The sequence below is a fragment of the Somniosus microcephalus genome, chromosome 19 (assembly GCF_052327205.1).
Source record: "Somniosus microcephalus isolate GS21.2 chromosome 19, FLI_Smic_1.0, whole genome shotgun sequence".
NCBI classification, from domain to species: domain Eukaryota; kingdom Metazoa; phylum Chordata; class Chondrichthyes; order Squaliformes; family Somniosidae; genus Somniosus; species Somniosus microcephalus.
In genome coordinates, this window is record NC_141005.1 from 65,775,958 (window position 1) to 65,798,880 (window position 22,923).

The 22,923-nt window shown below is 44.6% G+C and overlaps 1 protein-coding gene across 1 annotated transcript in view; it reads right to left on the bottom strand.

The window, feature by feature from the left end:
• Nucleotides 1-15,728, bottom strand: part of septin5a (septin 5a) — a 173,913-nt gene extending 158,185 nt beyond the window's left edge. The window contains exon 1 of the mRNA XM_085961952.1: nt 15,371-15,728. Coding sequence (XP_085818078.1) covers nt 15,371-15,523 — 153 coding nt within the window. The 5' untranslated portion in view covers nt 15,524-15,728. The remainder of the gene's footprint in view (nt 1-15,370) is intronic.
• Nucleotides 15,729-22,923: the final 7,195 nt, after the last annotated feature.

The window sequence follows — 22,923 nt, forward strand, 5'->3', positions numbered from 1 at the left end:
AAATCTAGGCTGACACGCCAGTGCTGCACCATTGGAGGTGCCATCTTTCAGATGAGACGTTAAACCAAGGCCTGTCTGCTCTCTCAGGTGGATGTAAAAGATCGAATGGCACTAATTCGAAGAAGAGCAGGCGAGTTATCCCTGGTGTCCTGGCTAATATTTATCCCTCAATCAAGGTAACAATGGCCCAGAAATTCGGGTTTCCACGGGTGAGTACGTGCTGGGCACTCACCCGTAAGCCCGATGGAAGTGCCGGTTTCGTGCATGCACTGCGCATGCGCGGGAAACCGGCACTTCCGTTCCTCTGAACAAAGGGGTTCAGAGGTCGGACGCGTGCACGGGGGAGTCTGCGCGTGCGCTTTGAACTTACTTTTTTTTTACAGGTTTTTCCGTGAGGGTAAGTCTTTAGAATTTAGAAATTTAAAAAGCAAGTGTAAGGCCTGCTTTTTACAAGGTAAGTGGTCAATAATTAAAATTTAAACATTTTTTCCACAGGTTTATTATTTTTAAATACTTTAAAGCAAGGTAAGTTTATTTTTAGCCCCGTTAGAATATAAAATTATTTTTTTCAAAAATTTAAATTATTGTTTAAAATAGTTATTTAATGTAATTTATAGTTTATTTATAAAATGTGATTTAAAAAAAAAATTTAGTTGAAGGTTTACTGCTATTTTGGGGCCGTAGTATTTATAAGTCTTGACAGCTCTTCTTGTCAAGACTTATGAATGGGCATTTCCCTGCTCCGATTGGCTGCCCATGGCCCACGTGATCCCAGGGGACGCATCGAACTAACTGCGCCCCTGGGACACGCAAGCACTGCGCACCGGCAGTTGGAGCAGGCCCAGGATCGGAATCCCACGGGGCCCTACAGCTCAACTGCCGGCGCGCTAGGTAAGTGCAGGTCGGGGGCTTGCACCCGCGGGGAGCCCCCGACCCGAATTTCTGGGCTATTATCACATTGCTGTTTGTGGGAGCTTGCTGTGCGCAACTGGCTGCTGCATTTCCTACACTACAACAGTGACTACACTTCAAAAGTACTTCATTGGTTGTGAAGCATTTTGGGATGTCCTGAGGTTGTGAAAGGTGCTATATAAATGCAAGTCTTTCTTTTTTAATCGACCTGAAACGTTAACTCTGTTTCTCTCTCCACAGATGCTGCCTGACCTGCTGAGTATTTCCAGCATTTTCTGTTTTTATTTCAGATTTCCAGCATCTGCAGTATTTTGCTTTTGCTGGCGATTAATACCTACGCCTGCTCCATCCCTCATCCGCATGCCCAGTCTCTGTCTCCTAGTCCCCGCCCAACAATCAATGTATTAGATCGTGCGATGTACAGGGAATCCCCATTATACTCAGTGAGATTACAAATACTCAATATGTCCCAGTTTATCGCGTTAACCAGGTAAAATACTGACGTGCTTATTACTCATGAGCCTCAATTAACGCCAATGACTATTAAAATGGCCTTTACCAGCTCCCCCAATGACCTAGTGTGTAAAGGTATCACTCAGGCAGTCCAAGGTCAAATTCCCAGTCTGTGCCGAATTTGGTGATCTCAGATGTGGCACAGTTTGGATGCCACGGTTGCCTTCAGTGCCCCAGCCTAGGAAGCCAAGGGCTATGACGCTGATCACTGGTGACTCCCGCTGGAAAGTGTGCATGTGCGAACATTGAGTGAGAACCGGGATCAGGCTCAACTGCATGCCCCCTCCCCCCATGGTCAAATAGCCTACCGACTCTCACCGTCTAGGCTCACATATGAGGAACTTGGACAAGCCACCAAAAGGTTGCTGTTACCCGTGGACCTGTATACAGCAAGAATTCATTCCTTTGAGAGGAGGAGCAGAAAATTGGGAGGAAATATTTGCTGTTGTGAACTTGAGAGAGTAATTTTTTGTGATTTTCTTTTCCAGTCAGGTTACCAAGCAGGTAACCTACTGATGAAGTTGGTGTTGCTAAGCAACCCTGCTGAACTGGAGAATGCAAACTCAGAGTGTTTCCAGTCTTGCAATTGTGATCAGGGCCACTAACCCCCGATTAATCAGATTAACTGCACATACCATCCTAATACCCAGTCCATTGCCACTGATCTCATATCTATGCTTACACAGAGGGAGAGACATACACATTAGTGGTGTAACCTATTCACACCAAGCATCTCCTCTGTTCCACAGATGCGATCAGGTCGGCAGACTGTCAACCTGAACAAAGCCGCTTTCAATAACTCTGTCGGATTTGATCATGGATATGAGAAGTTTTATGGAAATCATTCCTCATGTTCTAATAGCTTGCTTTTTTAATTTGTCATCCTCTTTTATATTAACCTTTGACTTTTTAATCTGCAAGAGCAGTTCGTTGCAATTGGACTCCTCATCAGCCTCCCCAGGAATTCCATCAGACCACCAGGTTCCAATAGAAGAAACCAGTAGAAAGGAAACCAACTCAACCTCCTGCAGACAAATTATTCAGCCACTCAGCGTCCATTATCCGATTACCTGGGGGAATCATATGGAAAATCGCTTGTAAAAATATTTTCACACAAAAGGGAGTAGAAATTTGGAACTCTTTTCCCAAAAGGCTGTGGATGCTGGGTCATTTGGAGCCGTCAAGACTGAGATCGACAGAATTTTGTCAGGTAAGGGTATCAAAGGAGCAATGGAGTTGATGTGCCGATCAGCCATGATCTAATTAAATGGTGGAACCGGCTCGAGGGGCTGAATGGCCTACTCCTGTTCCTAATGTTCCTAATATTCCTAATATCCCGACGATGTGTTCGGCGAGTCGGGCAGAGGAGCGCAGCGCAACGAGCAGCAGCAGCAGACTCACGACACGCTGCAGCACGTCAGCCGGCAGCTCCATTTCGGGTAACTCGCAGTCCGGATGGGAGGAGGGGAGCCGGGCATGGTGGCCAGAGCGGGAGAAGCAGGCCACCACATGTGGAGCCGGCAACAGTGAGGAGGAGGCCGCGGTGAAGAGGAGGACGGAGCGGCTGAGGGACATCGTGCTCCCACTGCCACGGGAAGCCATTGTATTGACTCTGAACACGGCGCTGTATGTATAGCTGACGCGTCCCTACGGGGAACAAGCATTCCATTGTACTTGTTACATATGGCAAATAAATTAATCTGAATCTGAATCTGATAACTCCAGTCAGACTGCACAGGGTGTGATATCCCAATAGTTCTTGCATTAGGGTGACAGTCACTCATCTGAGTTTCATAATGTGACATATTCTGAGGAATATCACTTTTAAAAATAAACATAGTTCAGCGAATTTATCCAGTGGGCAGCTGAGTCATACCGATCAGAAAGGTCCCAGGTTTCGTCTCTGGTCTGTGCTGATCTCAGATGGGGCAGAAGGAAGGGGGCTACCACTCGCCTCAGCATTCCTCAGTAAAAGAGCAGAAAATCAGCCAAGAAACCCACTCCCGATCACGATCCAGTGACCGCTGCCGGAAGTCAACGTGTGTGAACGCTGGGTGAGGATAGGATTGGACTTGGCTGTCATGGCAACCACAGTTGAATTGCCTCCTGATTCACTGTCGAGAATCACATATGAATAATGGCCCCTCACCAGTGGTACGGAGAGGGTGATTGCTTCCCGTGTAAGTCTATTCCAGCATGGAGTCAACCCCTTCAGAAAAGGGGAGATTATAAAATTAGGAGTGAGGAAACAAAAAAATCTTTAACCACGACAATAAACCCATTTGTTTTGAACGAAGGTTAATAAGTGTCTAGAAGATTTTCTATTTCCTGTGTCTTCAGGTTGTTAGCTTGATCTGAAACTGACTTCACAATTGTGGTCCTGAGCCTTTTCCTGCTGATGAACTGGAATGAGTGCTGTTCATAGGTTTAATTAAGTGATTGCACAAACTGAGCTAAACTACCTTAAGGCAGGAGACATTGATTTCCATTGTTCTGTGAGATACTTTCCACTGTTCCTTAAGGGGTAGATAATGGAGAATTAATGGGTGAAATATCCAGTTTGTCTGGGGATGGAATTTAACATTAAAAGTCTTTCTCGCTTCAGTAATATAATCCTCTGAACTATAGAGAAACAGGCATCAACATCTAATTTTTGGACCATCCAAAACCAGGGAATACTGTGATTTGACCACTTTGCTGTGTTTCAGATCTTCTCAACGTGAAAAGAACAGTTCTTTAAAAGGGTTCAAAATGAGTCAAGTTCTATTTCCCCTCTTCTGATAAGTAATCTCGTATCTCATTTAAACAGCAGATTGAATTCAGTCCCAATCTGTTCATCCAAACATAACTTAATCATCCCTCATTTTAGCAGGATATCTCACATCTGATTAGAATCCAGCAGAAAAAAACATCACAAATCAAAATGGGAAGCCTGCAGGAAATAGGCGGGTGCACATTACTGTCATGTGACTAAACAACAATAAGCCCAAGGAATGTTGTGCTAAGATGTCGATTGGCACCAATACAGGCTCAGCAACACCACAGTTTCAGTCAGTGCCAACACAATCTACATGAACATACTGGTGTTGTGTATGTAATATGTGTGCTACTTTGAACCTATGGACAGGACTGCACTACTTGTTGGGCGTAGTGATACGCAGTACCACTCCTGGCCATAGGGGTATAAATAGTACTGTGGGTACTGATCTCCCCTCAGTTCCCGCCTGTGGGCATGAAGTAAAGACCTATGTATAGTCCCTACCTCCAACCAGTAAAGACCTGTTTGAGTTATACGTTTAAGTCTTTGTGTTAATTGTTCAATACAATACACATACTTAACACTGGCGACGAGTCAGGTTCTTACCCTGCGGCAGTTGAAGAGAGGTTTCAAACATCACCACCCCACTAGAAGCGACAGGCTTTAGGACTCTGAAGCCTCCATCAGCGACTGAGCACTGGAGTGCAGCAAACATCCTGACAGCTTCCAGCGACTGACAGAAGTCTTTCTGCAGTTTCCTTGTTCAACCTAGGTGGTGGGGTAAGCCGTGCAGTGTTGGCTGCAAAGACAGGGCTGGGGAAGTTGGAGAAGATAAGGGCGATCGCAATCCCTGATAAGAGCCGCGGTGAAACGCGCGAGCGGGTAAGCCAGAGCCCGGGAGGGAGCGAGCAAGAGTTGAATGCAACGAAAGAGTTCTTTGATATAGAGTTGGAGAATCTGGAAAGACAACAGAAGCAGCTGATGGAGAAAATGGAGCAGGAGCACACAAAACGTCTGATGTCAGAGGAGTTAACGGTCAGCCAACTCCTGCATATGCTGAAGGACAGGACTCTGAAATGGGAAAAACTTGAACACGAACTTCAATATTCAAACGAAAGGGGTTCGGAGCTCTCAAAGGTTATTGGAAGAGCTGAGGTGGCAACACAGACTGAGATGACTGCAACAGAGCAGCCCTTGGATGCCAAAAGTACGCTGACTCACGTCAACGTAGAACAACAGGCCGCTGAAACAGCTGCTCCGGTAGAGGGATTGAATAGTCCGATCAATCAATCTCCAAAAGAAGTTGAAGTAGTAAAATCTCAAATGAGGTCATTAGTAAACGACTTGCTGAAAGCCCAGAAAAAGCTGGATGAAGAGGTACGCATGAAGAAGTCTCTTCAGGAAAGATGTCTGGACTTGGAACAAAAGCTGGCTAACGCCCAGCTGGGTATGGAGGAAATAGAAGACCCTCTCGCTGGCCTAGATCAGGACGACACCGAATATTACTATGTCCTGTCCTGCCCAACTTGTAACTTCGACTCCCACCATACAGAAATCATGGAGGAGCACCGAAAGTCTACGGAACATCGGGAGAAGGTGGCTCTACTATGGAAAAAGGAGGGAGAGAAGGAGGAACTGCGCATGCAGCTGGCAGCTGACAGTGGAGCCCAGAGAGTCTCCAAGAAGCAGAAAAGGAAAAGTCGAAACAGAAGATGACCCATCTGAACCATTATTACCTCTACCAGATCACACACGTGGTCCCTCCGAACGGAGCCAATTCAGTTCGGAAGTTCAAACTGTTAAATCCATGGAAGGACTATTGAATGAGTCACTCCAGCAACGTGAACCGACTCCACCACAGAGATTGAATCTGTGAACTGTTTTCCGCAGAGACTGAATCTGTGATCTGTTTTGACATGAAGTTATATATGTATATATGTTATTACGTTATGTTAAATGGGGAGATGACTGTAAAGCTAGGAAGGGAGGAATGTTGTGTATGTAATATGTGTGCTACTTTGAACCTATGGACAGGACTGCACTACTTGTTGGGCGTAGTGATACGCAGTACCACTCCTGGCCATAGGGGTATAAATAGTACTGTGGGTACTGATCTCCCCTCAGTTCCCGCCTGTGGGCATGAAGTAAAGACCTATGTATAGTCCCTACCTCCAACCAGTAAAGACCTGTTTGAGTTATACGTTTAAGTCTTTGTGTTAATTGTTCAATACAATACACATACTTAACAGGTGTAGCTTAGCCTATTGTGGTGGCAATAGGGCAAATCAGGTGCAATTTGCACTAATGCATTGATCAGTGTTGCGCCAAGCACCAACTGGACTTATGTACCAGTTAACATTAATAAAGACACAGCCCACACTAAGGTAACTGGTCGGTTACAATACAGACACATGCTATTCTAAGAAACTTAGCAACACCAATAGAGGCACTGCCCACCATTCCAGTCAGTGCTGATGTAGACACAGCTCATACTAACCCTATACTAATGCATGAAATATGGAATATCCATTTGGACCGTGAAGACTGTTTCTTCCAAAAGTCAGGTCTGTTTTACAACAGTGATGCACTCTCCTCAGCTCACTCAGTCTCATCAGGTAAGTGATTAACCACAACTTAAACTTCCGAGAAGATGAAGAAATGTGAAATTTCTCCATCGCCGAAAGCCAATCAAGCAAAACCTCAAAGATATCAATCTAACATAACAATATTCATTACTCAACCCAGACCTCTCGTATTCCACAGATCTCAGTCCCATAATTCCACCAGTACCTCAGCATGGGCTGTCCCTGTACCAGTGCTGTCCAGTACCTCAGCATGGGCTGTCCCTATACCAGTGCTGTCCAGTACCTCAGCATGGGCTGTCCCTATACCAGTGCTGTCCAGTACCTCAGCATGGGCTGTCCCTGTACCAGTGCTGTCCAGTACCTCAGCATAGGCTGTCCCTATACCAGTGCTGTCCAGTACCTTAGCATGGGCTGTCCCTGTACCAGTGCTGACCAGTACCTCAGCATAGGCTGTCCCTGTACCAGTGCTGTCCAGTACCTTAGCATGGGCTGTCCCTGTACCAGTGTTGACCAGTACCTTAGCATGGGCTGTCCCTTGACCAGTGCTGTCCAGTACCTTAGCATGGGCTGTCCCTGTACCAGTGCTGACCAGTACCTCAGCATGGGCTGTCCCTGTACCAGTGCTGACCAGTACCTCAGCATGGGCTGTCCCTGTACCAGTGCTGACCAGTACCTCAGCATGGGCTGTCCCTGTAGCAGTGCTGACCAGTACCTCAGCATGGGCTGTCCCTGTACCAGTGCTGACCAGTACCTCAGCATGGGCTGTCCCTGTACCAGTGCTGACCAGTACCTCAGCATAGGCTGTCCCTGTACCAGTGCTGACCAGTACCTCAGCATGGGCTGTCCCTGTACCAGTGTTGCCCAGTGCCTTAGCATTGAACCAATCAGACTGTAACCTAACTTTAGTATGGGTTGTACTTGCATTGGCGTTGACCAGACAGGAACTATATGATTTCAAAAAGTAACTCATTATCTTTGTCTAAACTAATCTTTGATCCCTTTATTAAAGAACTATTCAGCTTTCCTTTAAAGGAGTTGATTGATAATATTAACTGCTTTTGATGGACTTGTTCACGACACTGTGATGCTGAGGAGAGCATTTCATCTAATCTTGCTGGGCAATTTATGCCCTACAGTTACACAATTACAGGTTAAATAACCTGATGATATCTCCTTATGTGCACTTTCAATATTTTGTAGAGTTACATTATGTTCCCTCCTGATGTTCCTTTCTGCAGTGAGAACAGTCTATTATCATCCTTGTTCCTTTTCTCTTAACTATCTCCAATCAGCCATGTCTCTTTGAAGATCAGGTGACCAAAATTACATAAGTGTTCCAAACGTGAGTTTACTGGTGAGTTTCAAAATGCTAAAATAACCTGGAATCAAATTTTCTCCAGCTGCATCTCACTACTAATTATCTTTGCCATTGCTAACAGCCTCACATCAAAAGGTAATTGCAGTGAATGCTCAATAATGACACCTAAAGCTACTTTGTTTTCCATCTTTCCTTACAAGCACTCATCCATTGTGTGCTGGCAGCTTGTCCATGTTCAATGCCAGAATGTTTTGTCTGCTGGTTCACTGGATGATCCCTGTGACCAGAAGACACTGAATGGAATGTTTGTTTTAGCCTGAATTCATTGTTTTGATTTGATGTTGTTGTTTTAGTTACTTGTGTTATTTTTCTTTTGAAATCAGTCTAGATGAGCTATCCTCCCTGGAAATGTAAGAAACCACACAACACCAGGTTATAGTCCAACAGCTTTATTTGAAGTCACAAGCTTTCGGAGCGCTGCTCCTTCGTCACTTGACGAAGGAGCAGCGCTCCGAAAGCTTCTGACTTCAAATAAAGCTGTTGGACTATAACCTGGTGTTGTGTGACTTCTTACATTTGTCCACCCCAGTCCAACTCCGGCATCTCCACACCATGGCTCCCTGGAAATGGTCTTGCCCCTTTAAGGAGATGCACTTGTTCTATCCTGGTGGGATTGGGTTTAGCTTAATCTAACATTGACCTCTCTAAAGTAGGACCCACCCATTGTGTTCTGGTGCTTTGTCCATAGTTCGTGACTGGGCGACTGTTCAACACCCAAATGTGGTGCCTGTCAGCTCATAGATACCTTCCGTGATCGGTGAGGACCCTTTGACAATTTTGTTTTGATTTCCACCTTTTACTTGCTTTTGTTATATTAGATACTTTTGTTTATTTGATTTGTTTAAGATCCAGTTTGAGTGGGTCACCCCTCACTTAAACTTTAGTGTTCTCAGTGCTTTAGGGAAATTATTTGTGAAATCCTAGTAGGATTAGTATTACTGGCCTAATTTATCATAGGATCCATGCATTGTGTTCTAACCCCTGTTCACGACTTTAGTTTGGTTACCCGAGAATACCAGAATCTGGTGTCTACCAGCTCACTGGATGCCTTTCATGCCTGATGAACAATGCACGGTTTTGATTACCCCTGGTTTTGCCCCTTTGTTTTTTTAAATAATGTTTGTTTTGTTATGTTTCAAACCAGTTTGGGCGAGCCACTCGGAAATTTTAGTGGGGTTGCCCCTTTAAGGGGAAGCATTTGATGTATTCTGGGACAGTTGCATTTTCCCAAATCCCACTGTCCCACCAGCCTGCTTTAAAATGGGATCCATCCATTTGGTTCTGACTGTTTGTCTCTGTTCATAGCTTTAATTTGGGCTTAGATAACTATGAGTTGACAGCGAGAATTGTCTACTGAAGTGCCTTTTGTTTAATACACCCCAAACTTCTCATTTTAATTGAATTTTGTTTAAAAAATGAATTTGAGTGTGCCACCCCACCCTAAAGCTTTGGTGACTCCCTCTCTTTAAGCAGAAGTGCTTGACACTAGCTTTAATCCAAAATGGGACCTATCTATTGTATTCCAATGAGTTACCAGTGTTTAATTTACCCCAGCTGATCACTGAATACCAAGGGATGGTGTCTATTGGCTCACTGCCTGGTACTGTACCGTTGGGTTCCCTTGATTTGTTTGTACGGGACAACTCTCCCTGAACCTTTGATGGTTTCCACTTTTTCAGGCAAGGTATTTAACCTATCACTATGGAGATGGGCTTTACCCAATCTCATAATTCTGGCCTATCACAAAATGAGGACCTTACATTGTCTTCCATCTGCATGTCTATGTTTAGAGCTTCAGTTTATGCTTGAATGAGTTTTGAACACCAATAAGTAGTGTCTGCAGCTCATTGGATGCCAATCATGTTCGGTTGACGTTGCATCAAACCCTTTGTTTGATTTCTCCTGGTTTACCACTTGAGTTTGTTTTGTTAAAGTCAGTTTGGGTGAATTCCACTCCCCGAATTTTTAATGTGCCCTCCCTGTGAGTGGAGGCAGCTGATGATATTTGCCAATGGGATTGGGCTTACCCCAATCCTGCAGCTCACCAGGGCAATAGAACACAGAACCCATCCATTGTATTCCAACTGTTTGTCTTTGTTTACAACAACAACAACTTGTATTTATATAGCGCCTTTAATGTAGTAAAACATCCCAAGGCGCTTCACAGGAGTATTATAAGACAAAACTTTTGACTTTATTTACATAGAATTACATAGAATTTACAGCACAGAAACAGGCCATTCAGCCCTACTGGTCTGTGCTGGTGTTTAGGCTCCACACGAGTTTACAGCATCAGTTTGCACCTGGGTGACTCCTGAGTTGCAACAATCTAGCTTGGAAATTCCATGGAGTTTCTGCCAGTTTCCTGCTGTATCTTTGACAGGAGAGCAATGAAATTCCCCTAAGTCTGGCTGAATTTTTAGTGGTGTCCTCCCTGTATACAGAGGCAACTGATGATGTGTTCTGTGCAATAGGCCCTCATCCAAACCCACAATCCACCAGCCTCCTTCAAAATAGGACACATGCATTCTGTCCATATGTTTTATGCTCGCTGTCCCAGTACCTTACATTGATCCCCATTTATTACCATCTGCCATTTCCATAATGTATTATACATCTGTTTACTCTGGATTGCTTTGAATAGTTTCAATCTACCAAGATCATAGAGTTTGATATGTTCAGCAAATCTAATGTTTTTTCTAATCATTCTTCAGGATATGGGCATCACTAGCAAGACCAGAATTTATTCCCCATACCTAGTTTCCTTTGAGAAGGTGGTGGACAGTCTGCTTCTTGAACCGCTGCAGTCCATGTGATGGAGGTGCTCCTACAATGCTGTTAGGCAAGGAGATCCAGGATTTTGACCTAGCGACGATGAAGGAACGGCGATATACTTCCAAGTCAGGGTGGTGTGTGACTTGGAGGGGAACTTGGAGGTGATGGTATTCCCATGCACCTGCTGCCCTTGCCCATCTAGGTGGTGGAGATCGTAGGTTTTGGAGGAGCTGCCGAAGAAGCCTTGGCGAGTTGCTGCAGTGCATCTTGTAGATGGTACACACTGCAGCCATGGTATGTCGGTGGTGGAGGGAGTAGTTGTCTAAGTTGATGGATGGAGTGCTGATGAAGTGGACGGCTTTGTCCTGCAAAGTGCCAAGTTTCTTGAGTGTTGTTGCAGCTGCACCCAGGCAAGTGGAGAGTATTCCGTCACACTCCTGACTTACGCCTTATAGGTGGTGGAAAGGCTTTGGTGAGTCAGGAGGTGAGCCATTTGCCACGGAAAACTCAGCCTCTGACCTGCTCTAGTAGCCATGGCATTTATGTGGCGGTTCCATTTGTGTTTCTGGTCAATGGTGACCCCCAGGATGTTGATGGTGGGAGACTCGGCAATGGTAATGCCCTTGTGTCAGGGGGGATGGTTAGACTCTCTCTTGTTGGAGGTGGTCATTGCCTGGCACTTGTGTGGTGTGAATGTTACTTGCCAGTTATTAGCCCAAGCCTGGAAGTTGTCCTGGTCTTGCTGCATGTGGAGTTGCTAATGGAACTGAACACTGTGCAATCATCAGCGAATAACCCCACTCCTGACCTTATGGTGGAAGGAAGGTCATTGATAAAGCAACTGAAGATATTTGAGCCTAGGACACTGCCCTGAGGAATCCCTGCAGCGACATCCCGGGGCTGAGATGATCGGCCTCCACCAACTACAACTATCTTCCTTTTTGCTAGGTATCACTCCAGCCATTGGAGAGTTTGCCCCCTATTGCCAGTGACCTCAGTTTTACTCAGGCTCCAAGGTGCCACATTTGGACAAATGCTGCCTTGATGTCAAGGGCAGTCACTCTCACCTCACCTCTGGAATTCAACTCTTCTGTACATGTTTGCACCAAGGCTGTAATGAGGTCTGGAGCTGAGTGGTCCTTGCAGAACCCAAACTGAGTACTGGTGTTATTAGAAGTACCTTACTATCAAAAGCAGCATAACAAATCCAAGCAGTACTCCACTCATCATTGCCACCACATAGAGCTTCATATTACCAAGACAATATTCCAATCTAAATAGCTAATTTCCATTAATTCTATGATCGTTAATTTTTTTTTTAAACAGGTCTTACATGTGGAATTATATCAAATGCTTTCTGAAAATCTAAACAATAAATATTGAATGAAAAAAAATCATTGTCAACCAATTTAGTTACCTTAAAGAATTCCAAGTAAATATGCATAATGACATGGGCATGGGCCAAGATAGATTACACAATACCAGGCCGCAAAAGCAGGGGCCCTCCCCAAGCTAAGGAGCGCACTCCCATACTGCACTGATACTGCAATATCACACTATGTTACACAGTACCAGCCAGCACTAATTGCAGGCATTCCTGCACTGAGATACATGATAGTGATCAGTATGTTACAGACATTCCCCAGGTAAGGTTACACAGTGTCAACCAGCATTCAATCTGCTGATACAGGCATTGCATAAAGCATGATATGTCGTGATTGGGGTACCTTTGTAGAACCATCCAGCATAATAGTCAGGCATCCACACATATCTGTGCCAATGGGGTCTGTTGTCACAAACTACCTTGAGAGTTGGCGCCTCCTTATCTATTAGTCATCTACCAAAGCACGGTATGTTCACCTCTGTCTACAGATGCAGGTGTGCAGGTACCAATGGGCGGGCACAGCACATATCTCATGCAGCTTGACCTGTCTGGTATCTCTTTGACGGTCCTCCTCTTCTTCCAATCACCTCAGATAGCGGGATTTCGATTGAGAAACCCCATTGGTGCCAATATGGTACTGGGGGCAAAGGAAATTAAAACAATTGGCACAAAGGCTCATGAGAACCTAGGTTTCTGCAGAAAAAGGAAAAGAAAATAATGGCCAAAAAAAAGGCCTAGAAACTATTGAATGAATTTTCTTCCTGGCCCTTTAAATTTACTTCCAGGTATGGCTCAGTCCCTAACAACCCCGGATGCCCATTTTTATGGGCATGATTTGGAAATGCTGTGAAAACTGGATAAAGACATAATGTAGCTCCAACATCACTTGAATTCAATAACAAAGATCCCACCTATTGCAGGTGGGAGTTTCTTCCACCCACCTCGCCCTTCTAGAGATGGAGCAGAGACCAAGCGTTATGGATCTTCACTCCTTTTTCCGTGCAGTAGTGCCCCATGGACTTATGCACATATACAACAAAAACTGGCCCTTACTTTCAATACCTGGAGATTCTACGCAAACAAATGTACAATGGCTGCACCAATATGCAAACCAGTGTACGATTTTTTCTAATGGAAAAAGAGAGAACTTTCATTTATATAGCGCCTTTCACAACATCACAAAGTGCTTCACAGCCAATGAATTGCTTTTGAAGTGTAGTCGCTGTTGTAATGTAGGGAAACAAGGCCGCCAAATCGCTCAGAGCAAGGTCCCACAATCAGCAATGAGATAAATAACCAGATCATTTGTTTTCGTGAAGTTGATTGTGGGCTAAGTGTTGGCCAGGACACCAGGAGAACTCCCCTGCTCTTCTTGGAATTGTGCCATGGGATCTTTTACATCCACCTAAGGAAAGATGGAGCCTAAATTTAACGTCTCATCCAAAAGACAGCACCTCTGACAATGCAGCACTGCAGCGGCAGACTAGTTTATGTGCTCAAGCCGCTGGAGTGGAGCTTGGAACCCTCAACCTTCTGACTCAGAGGTGAGCGTGTTACCACTGAGCAGGGAAAAGAGGCTAAGAAAGAGAAGACTATGTGAATGCCAACTGGTCTTCCCCTGCAGCCATGAGATGGATGCAGCTTGTGGTTTTAACCGCTACTAAATATTCAGCAAAGGTAAGGCCTCAAGTATTTATAGCTCATGACTGAAAATCTCCCACCCTGGGTTTTGAAAGCTCTGGTTCACTTCACATCCGAGGCCCAGGACGTGGTGTGTACTGCGCCACGGGTCAGACAGGCAACACACTGAATCAGGCCAATCACAGGCCGACCCTCGACACGGGCCCCGCACACTCCCAGACAACGTGTTCTGAACAGTCAGCGTATTTTTCCTATTTCCTATTACTTGCCAAAGGCAGCAAACAGAGTGCCCCCTCCCCCATCCAATCTGCTGCACTCGTGGATATAAATGAGCCAAACTTCCCAGTTATCACGACCTGTCTCTCAAGCTGCCATCGCCAGTTACAAATAAAAGCACGTGGAGCCGGAACCCCTCCCGTTTCGTGATGGGTTTCACCTCTCATGCTTTCAACGGGCCCTTCCTTAGCAGATGAGGCACTAGGTCAAATACACAGGGGAACGTATTATTCAGGGATCCTGGGTCTCCCCCACCCCCAACCCCTTGGAAAATATAGAAGTACCATAAACACCTTTCAGTATCACTGTGCAGAGCTGGGCTGCCAAGTCAGGTTTTTTAAAATATATAATTCAATGTCAACTTCAAACCTGATGCAACCTAGAAAAATTGGCAACTAGATACACTGTGGCCTGTGGACAGATTTCAGGGGCGGAGTAAAAGAGAGTGGGCACGGCATAACTCCTGAAGAATAAATAGTATCTAGTGCTAAGGTTAAGATGATTCCAAACCAAATGCACAACCGTCAGTGTTTACTGCCTTTACAGTAAGATACATTCGCACACCAACACCCATCTCACAGAGAGATACAAGATCATTCGGGACAAGCTGTCTCAAACTGCAGCCAAAGTATGGGATCTGACAGCCAGACATGGTCCCAACCGAATGGAGGTGGCATTACTATGGGATCGTTCCCACTGGATTCCTGCATGTTGAACTCATCCCAGCTCGACTCCCCAGCCCTTACTCTTGGCTGCAATCTGCTGTTGCCGGCTCCAGGCAGCTCGGCATCATTTGCTTTGCAAATCTCTGCACAAAGATGAACCGAGATGTTTAAATGGGCTGGGGGGAGAAAATAACAAGGCGAGTGAACGCAGCCCTCTGGGAATAGCGCTGCCAAGTGGATCGAGGGGACAGAAACAGGTCCGGGCAGGGATCCCGAGACCCCAGCTCGGTCATGCCGGTATGAAAATTTAAACTCTCCGATCGGGACGCAATAATATGAAAAATTACCCGTCAGATCCGACGCAGCCCATTTCCATTTCAGAGCGCACTACCACTGAGCGTATTTACACGCGGAAAGAGGGCGCATCGCAAACGCACCGAAGCCGGCTCAATGCCATTAAATTAAGGAATGTCTGGGACTCACCTCCTTCTCCTCTGGATCGCGCAAGAGCAGCGAGCGGAAAGCGGCACCGGTCGCATGGTCGGTGAAATACGGCAGGTTCAGTATCCCAGCGACGCCCATCGGCAGCCGGCGTACCGTGCAGAGAAAGGAGAGGCAGTGAATGGGAAGGTTCATTCAGTAACACAACAAGAGACCGAGGGCAATCGTCAATCGGTTTTTATTTGTGTTGTTGCAATAAATGGGACTTACCCGATTTCAGCATTCGGCTTTTAAACCTGACGTTGCTGACCATTGTGACAGATTTAAATCCCTCCGACACTGGGGAACACGGAGCCTGATTCACCGAGAGAGCCAGGATTACTGACACAGTGAAACTGGTACCCAGCGCAAGCAGCGAGCCAATCACCTGCACCAGGGCGGCGCACAGAGCCAATCACAGACAGGAAACAGACAGGGAGCCAATCGCGTGCAAGCGCTGGAAACAGGGAACCAATCGGGCGCATGACACATCCTGGATCAGCCAATCGCAGGTGTGATACCGACACAGCGAGCCAATCAACGGGCCGGTATGAGACTGGCCGCAGAATCAATCAGGTGCCAAGGAAGTGTCGGGGAAAACCAATCAGAGACGTAGCGCAGGCATAATGAGCCAATCAAGTGAATGCACAGGCAGGAAAAAAAATCAGACAAACAACTGGAGGAAAAACAAACACAAACAACTAGACAGAGAGAAGAGAGGCGATTAGCACAACTGACAACTTAAAGAAAATGTTAAGACTAAGAGTTATGATAAGAAAAGTGCGGCAGGCTGCAAATCCATTAAAAAATATGGATTGGCTGACATCATGCTCAGCGGTAAGGGGGTAATTTTCACCGTGGGTGTGGGTGTGGGCGGAAAACTGGTCGTTGCGGATCGGCCGCCCATTATACACACCGCCCAATTTTCCTTTCCAGGGACTTCAATGTCAATTATCAGTGATGCTGTCAACACTGGGGAGCGGAAGGAAACAATGCATTCATGTTTATTTTTCAGAGTGAGATATAGTGAAATAGTTTACATTCTTAAAACAAAAATGAGGACATTTCCAACTGAGTCTAGATACGTCTGTAATCGGACACCCAAAACAGAGAAAAACAACTATTGGTTACAGAGCGAAAACAGCGAGCAAATCGGGCATTCAACGTAAAGAGAGACAGAGGCAGCCAATCAGATACAGAAACAACAACAACAACTTGTATTTATATAGCGCCTTTAACGTAGTAAAACGTCCCATGGCGCTGCGCAGGAGTATTTTAAGGCAAAAAAACTGGAGATGTCTATCCACTTTCCAAACCTTTTCAAACTGGTCTGTTCTGATACAACTTAAGTTTGAATATTGGTCACCTGAGACCGATTTTTGTTCTCTGCCTTTTAGAAACAGCAGAAAAATGTGAACTCTGATTCAGCAATCACTGAATGAAGTTGTGGTCTATTCCATGAGTAAATTACTGAGCATGAAATAGTTACGTTTAGCTTATGTCCAATGTTCCCAGTAATTTTTTTTTGTGCGCGGCCCATTTCATTCTTCGCGTGGTTATTCCCATTGAAAAGCCCGTGAGCAGCCTGTGCGGGACCTCCAGACCACTGCGTGGCCGCACAGCTTAACAGGAGCATCGCTTATGTCTTTCTTATTTTACGCTCTTATTCTTTGCATTTTCTTTCCTAGTTTTGCAAAAACAAAATCCTCTCTACATCCACATTATTCACTTTCTTTTTCCAATAATGACAGTTTCAGCTTTCATTTGGCTGTGTGATCTAAAACTTAGAGTCACCTTTACTGAGGGAGTGGTGAGAATGTGGAATCTGCTACCACATGGAGTAGTTGAGGCGAATATCATAAATGCATTTAAGGGGAAGCTAGATAAGTACATGAGAGAGATAAGAATAGAAGGATATGTTGATAGGGTGAGATGAAATAAGGTGGTGTGGAGCATAAACAGCGGCACAGACCAGTTGGGCCGAATGGCTTGTTTAAGTGCAGCAAATACTATGTAATACGATGTAATCTTTGTTTCCTTTCACTGAATTCTTTAACTACCCCCATATCTTTTCTTAGTTATCATAATCATAATCATAATCAACTTTATTGTCATTGTTAGTGCACAAGTGCAGTACAACGAAATGTAGGCTTGCGGCTCCCGAGAGTGTACATTTAGATTAAGACATTTAAACATTCAACATACATTTGGCTTGTAATACATTAACATAAACATAACCATAATAAAGTGCATTGGCAGATGTGCAGGCTTTAGAGTTTATTTGTGGAGTTCAGTAGGATGACAGCCCTGGGAAAGAAGCTGTTCCTAAATCTGATCATACGGATGCGAATGCATCTGTAGCGTCTCCCAGATGGCAGGAGGGCGAACAGACTGTGGCTGGGGTGGGTAGGGTCTTTGTTGATGGACCGTGACCTCCGTAAACAGCGTTTTTGGTATATGTGCTCTATGGTCGGTAGCCGGGTGCCGGTAATGCGTTGGGCAGTTTTGACTACCCGCTGCAGGGCTTTCCGGTCATAGTAGCTACAGCTGCCATACCATACTGTGATACAGTTCGTCAGGATGCTCTCTATTGTGCAGCGGTAAAAGTTAGAGAGGATCAGGGGTGACAGGTTACATCCCTTCAGCCTCCTTAGGAAATATAGGCGCTGCTGGGCCTTCTTCACCAGAGAGGAGGTATTGAGGGACCAGGAGAGGTCTTCCATGATGTGGACGCCGAGGAACTTAAAGCTATCCACCCTTTCCACCACAGCCCCATTGATGTGGATGGGGGTGTGACTTCCGCCTTTAGACTTATAGGAACCATAACTGAATAAAATACTCCATATGGTCTCACTGATATAGAGTGTCAACTCTTTGGATTTATATTTATAAATCTACTTATATTTTATTTGATTTTGTAATTGCTGCCATACATGATGACATTTGTACATCTCAGGATTTTCATGACTTATTAAATGGTATACTCATTCAATTCTAATCACTGTTTTCTTTCTAATATGCATTTCTCAGTATCACACATTTTTCCCACCCAGCTGCTAAGTCTCTCTAGAGCTCTCTGAATGCTAACCTTCTCAGCACAATTTTACGTGCTCTGCAAACTTAGAAATTCTACTTTCAGTAGTTTCACAGAGGTCACTCTAAATATTGTAGGCAACAGAGGTCCCAGCCTCGACCCTTGGGGTACTCTACTGATCACAGATACTCAATTAGAAATATCATTGCTAACTATCCTTTTTTTCACTATTATTGAGTCAATTTATTGTCCATTCTGAATACTTCCTCCTCTTCCCAAGAATTTTCACTTCATCAGATGATTATTCCGAGGTAACTTATTAAAGATCCATAACATCTGCCATATCATCATCTTTCAATTCTGTTGTATCTTGAAAGCCTCATTGAGAACATGACCTCCTGAGATGTAAATGGTGAGCTACTGAACTCAACGTGCAACGTCTTCAAAGGATGCAAAGATCAGGTGATGATAAATGGGCATTCATTTCTTATCAACACACATAAGCAGGGGTCCTCACAAGGCATCTGGTTAACCACACTATTTTTCTCATTTTGACAACAATATGTGTATATCATCAAAAGTTATATCTTTGTTGATGACACCACCCTCTACATAACTCTTCAACTGAAGGTCAAGCAGCAGCTGAATCAAGGCAGACAGAATAGGACAGTGGATGGATAAAAACAATGTTATCCTCAGCACTGAAATGGCCGAGTCAATAATTTGATCAAGAAAACATTGTCACGATCTTGTCCAGCTACCTACAAAGGTTGCAAACTCTTCAGTTAAAACATTCAGGTACTTGATTTGGTTCAATATTTCTACTCTGGTCTGGGGCAAGAAAGTGAGAAAGATCATTCAACAAGAATAGGAATCTTGACGACCATTTGTCAGCTCAATATTTTAAATTAGTTCGAAAATCAGCACAGAATGTTGGAGGGAAAGCTTGTCTCACCGCTTCTCCCTGGAACCCTCTCCCTTGTGCATAAAAATTTAAACACAGGTTTAACCATCACATGCTGAATCAAGGTCATGGAAAAGGACAGGGATGGGCCGGAAATAAAGGTTCTAAATTGGGGGAAGGCCGATTTTAATAGGATAAGGCAGGATCTGGCCAAAATGGACTGGGATCAGCTACTTGTAGGAAAATCCGCATCGGAGCAATGGGAGGCTTTCAGAAGGGAGATTGAGAACATACAATGGCAACATGTTCCCGTAAAGGTCAAGGGTGGTTCCAAAAACCACAGGGAACCTTGGATGTCAGGGGATATACGGGAATGGATTAGGAAAAAAAGGAGGGCTTTTGGTAGATACAAAAGGCTAAAGACGGAGGAAGCCCTAGAGGAGTACAAAAAGTGCAGGGGGATACTTAAAAAAGAAATTAGGAGATCAAGGAGGGGCCATGAAATAACACTGGCAAGCAAAATAAAGGAAAATCCGAAGATGTTTTATAAGTATATTAAGGGTAAGAGGATAACTAGGGAAAAAATAGGGCCCATTAGGGACAAAAGTGGCAATCTGTGTGTGGAGCCGGAAGATGTAGGAGGGGTTCTGAATGAATTTTTTGCGTCTGTTTTCACTATGGAGAAGGACGATGTAGACATAGAAATAGGGCGGGGGGACTGTGATATGCTCGAACATATTAACATCGAGCGGGGGGAAGTATTGGCGGTTTTAGCTGGCCTAAAAATGGATAAATCCCCAGGCCCGGATGAAATGTATCCCAGGCTGCTGTGTGAGGCAAAGGAGGAGATTGCGGGGGCTCTAACACATATATTCAGGACCTCTCTGGCCACAGGGGATGTGCCAGAGGACTGGAGAACCGCTAATGTAGTACCATTATTCAAGAAGGGTAGTAGGGAAAAACCGGGGAACTACAGGCCAGTGAGCCTAACATCAGTGGTAGGAAAATTATTGGAAAAAATCCTGAGGGACAAAATGTGTCTCCACTTGGAGAGGCAAGGATTAATCAGGGATAGTCAACATGGCTTTGTCAAGGGAAGATCATGTCTGACTAATTTGATTGAATTTTTTGAGGGGGTGACTAGGTGTGTGGATGAGGGTAACGCAGTGGATGTGGTATACATGGATTTCAGTAAGGCCTTCGATAAAGTCCCGCACAGGAGACTGGTCAAGAAGGTAAGAGCCCATGGAATCCAGGGTGCCTTGGCACATTGGATACAAAACTGGCTTAGTGGCAGAAGGCAGAGGGTGATGGTCGAAGGTTGTTTTTGTGACTGGAAGCCTGTGGCCAGTGGGGTACCACAGGGATCGGTGCTGGGTCCCTTGCTGTTTGTGGTCTACATTAATGACTTGGATATGAATGTAAAGGGTATGATCAGTAAGTTCGCGGATGATACAAAAATTGGTAGGGTGGTAAATAGCGAGGAGGGTAGCCTCAGTCTGCAGGACGATATAGATGGGTTGGTCAGATGGGCGGAACAGTGGCAAATGGAATTTAACCCGGAAAAGTGCGAGGTGATGCACTTTGGGGGGACTAACAAGGCAAAGGAATACACAATGAATGGAAAGACCCTAGGCAAGACGGAGGGTCAGAGGGATCTGGGTGTGCAAGTACACAGATCCCTGAAGGCGGCGGAACAGGTGGATAAGGTGGTAAAAAAGGCATATGGGATACTTGCCTTCATTAGCCGAGGCATTGAATATAAGAGCAAGGAGGTTATGATGGAGCTGTATAAAACACTGGTTAGGCCACAGCTGGAATATTGTGTGCAGTTCTGGTCGCCACACTACAGGAAGGATGTGATCGCGTTAGAGAGGGTGCAGAGGAGGTTCACCAGGATGTTACCAGGGCTGGAGCGCTTCAGCTATGAAGAGAGACTGGGCAGGTTGGGTTTGTTTTCCTTGGAGCTGAGGAGGCTGAGGGGGGACATGATTGAGGTGTACAAAATTATGAGGGGCATAGATAGGATGGATGCTGAGGAGCTTTTTCCCTTAGTAGAGGGGTCGATAACTAGGGGGCATAGATTCAAGGTAAAGGGCGGGAGGTTTAGAGGGGATTTGAGAAAGAACTTTTTCACCCAGAGGGTGGTTGGAGTCTGGAACTCACTGCCTGAAAGGGTTGTGGAGGCAGAAACCCTCACAACATTTAAGAAGCATTTGGATGTGCACTTGAAATGCCATAGCATACAAGGCTACGGGCCAAATGCTGGAATATGGGATTAGATTAGACAGGGCTTGATGGCCGACGCGGACACGATGGGCCGAAGGGCCTCTATCCGTGCTGTATTACTCTATGACTCTATGACTCTAAGGTTCTTGCATTATCACTGGACTATGAGAAATTTGTGGTTCATTTGTGCCAAGTACATTCTCAGCAACCATAATGGTCAATTTTGTGATGAAAGGATCATTACTAGTCCTAGCCCCTGTAGGGTTACCCCAGATCAGGCATATTCCCCAGACGTTCACCTTCAACTAAAGTTAGAGGTGGCTGAATCCTAAAGACGCTTAATTGGGTCTAAAGGTTCAGACTATCTCTCCCTAAAGGAAAGTAATGACCTGAAGATGTTACCGTCCTCCAGATAGCACTTTTAATAAGTTTAACTAGACTGTAACCTTCCAGATATTATGAGGGTCCGGATAACTCCTCCAGAATTCTGCAACTCCTCACCAAAGACTGTACAGAGATTGAGTTTGCGAGTTTGATACAGAAGTACTATGTGAGACAATTCTAAAAAAATATAGATTTATTAAAGAACCGACATGTAACTTACAGCTGGTGATTCAGTCGCAACATTAACAGTTCAAAATACAGAAAACTTACAATTCTTATTATCAGAGATCCTTATTCTCAAATCTTAACTTCATTACATTTTTACATTTATTAGTCTTATTTTCTAGGATAGCCACCAAAATCAAATACCTTTGATTCTCGAGACTCAAAGAGTTAAAAACTTACAGAACCTGCCTCTGAAGCGTGAGAATCGCTTTGCCCCGTTCAGTGAATTCTGTCTTCCCATTTAAAAGTTCTATATTTATACCCTTTCTGCAGCGGTAAATCCTTTGAAGTTTTCTGCTGATGTAAGCTAATTATCTCTAGTCATTTTCCTGTTGACTTCTTTCTATTCTTACTGTTAGATCAGCTTTAGCTTGCAGAATTATGTCTGCTGTGTAGGTGTCTCAAGCTTATCATAAAAACAATGTGACAGCAATGGTTCTATTTGATTTCATTTTTATCAAAGTCTCCTGTTTGTATCTTTTGCATTTAGAACACCTCAACTGGTTGGAACACAGACTTTGTGTCTCCTAGGTGTTCCAAGTTCAACACAAAAACAATGTGATGACTGTTGCCTCCCATGTTTCATTTGATGTTAATTTTACAAAGGTATTCTGTGCAATTCTTTTTACAACATGTAAATTAAAAACACCTCAACTAGGGTGATCTATGCAATTCTTATTTACCTCAGTTGGTCGTGTCTCCATGTTTCATTTGATGTCATTTTTACAAAGGCACATGTTTCTTTAATCTTTCTGTGTTTCTTTCCAAAGTGTTGGTTTA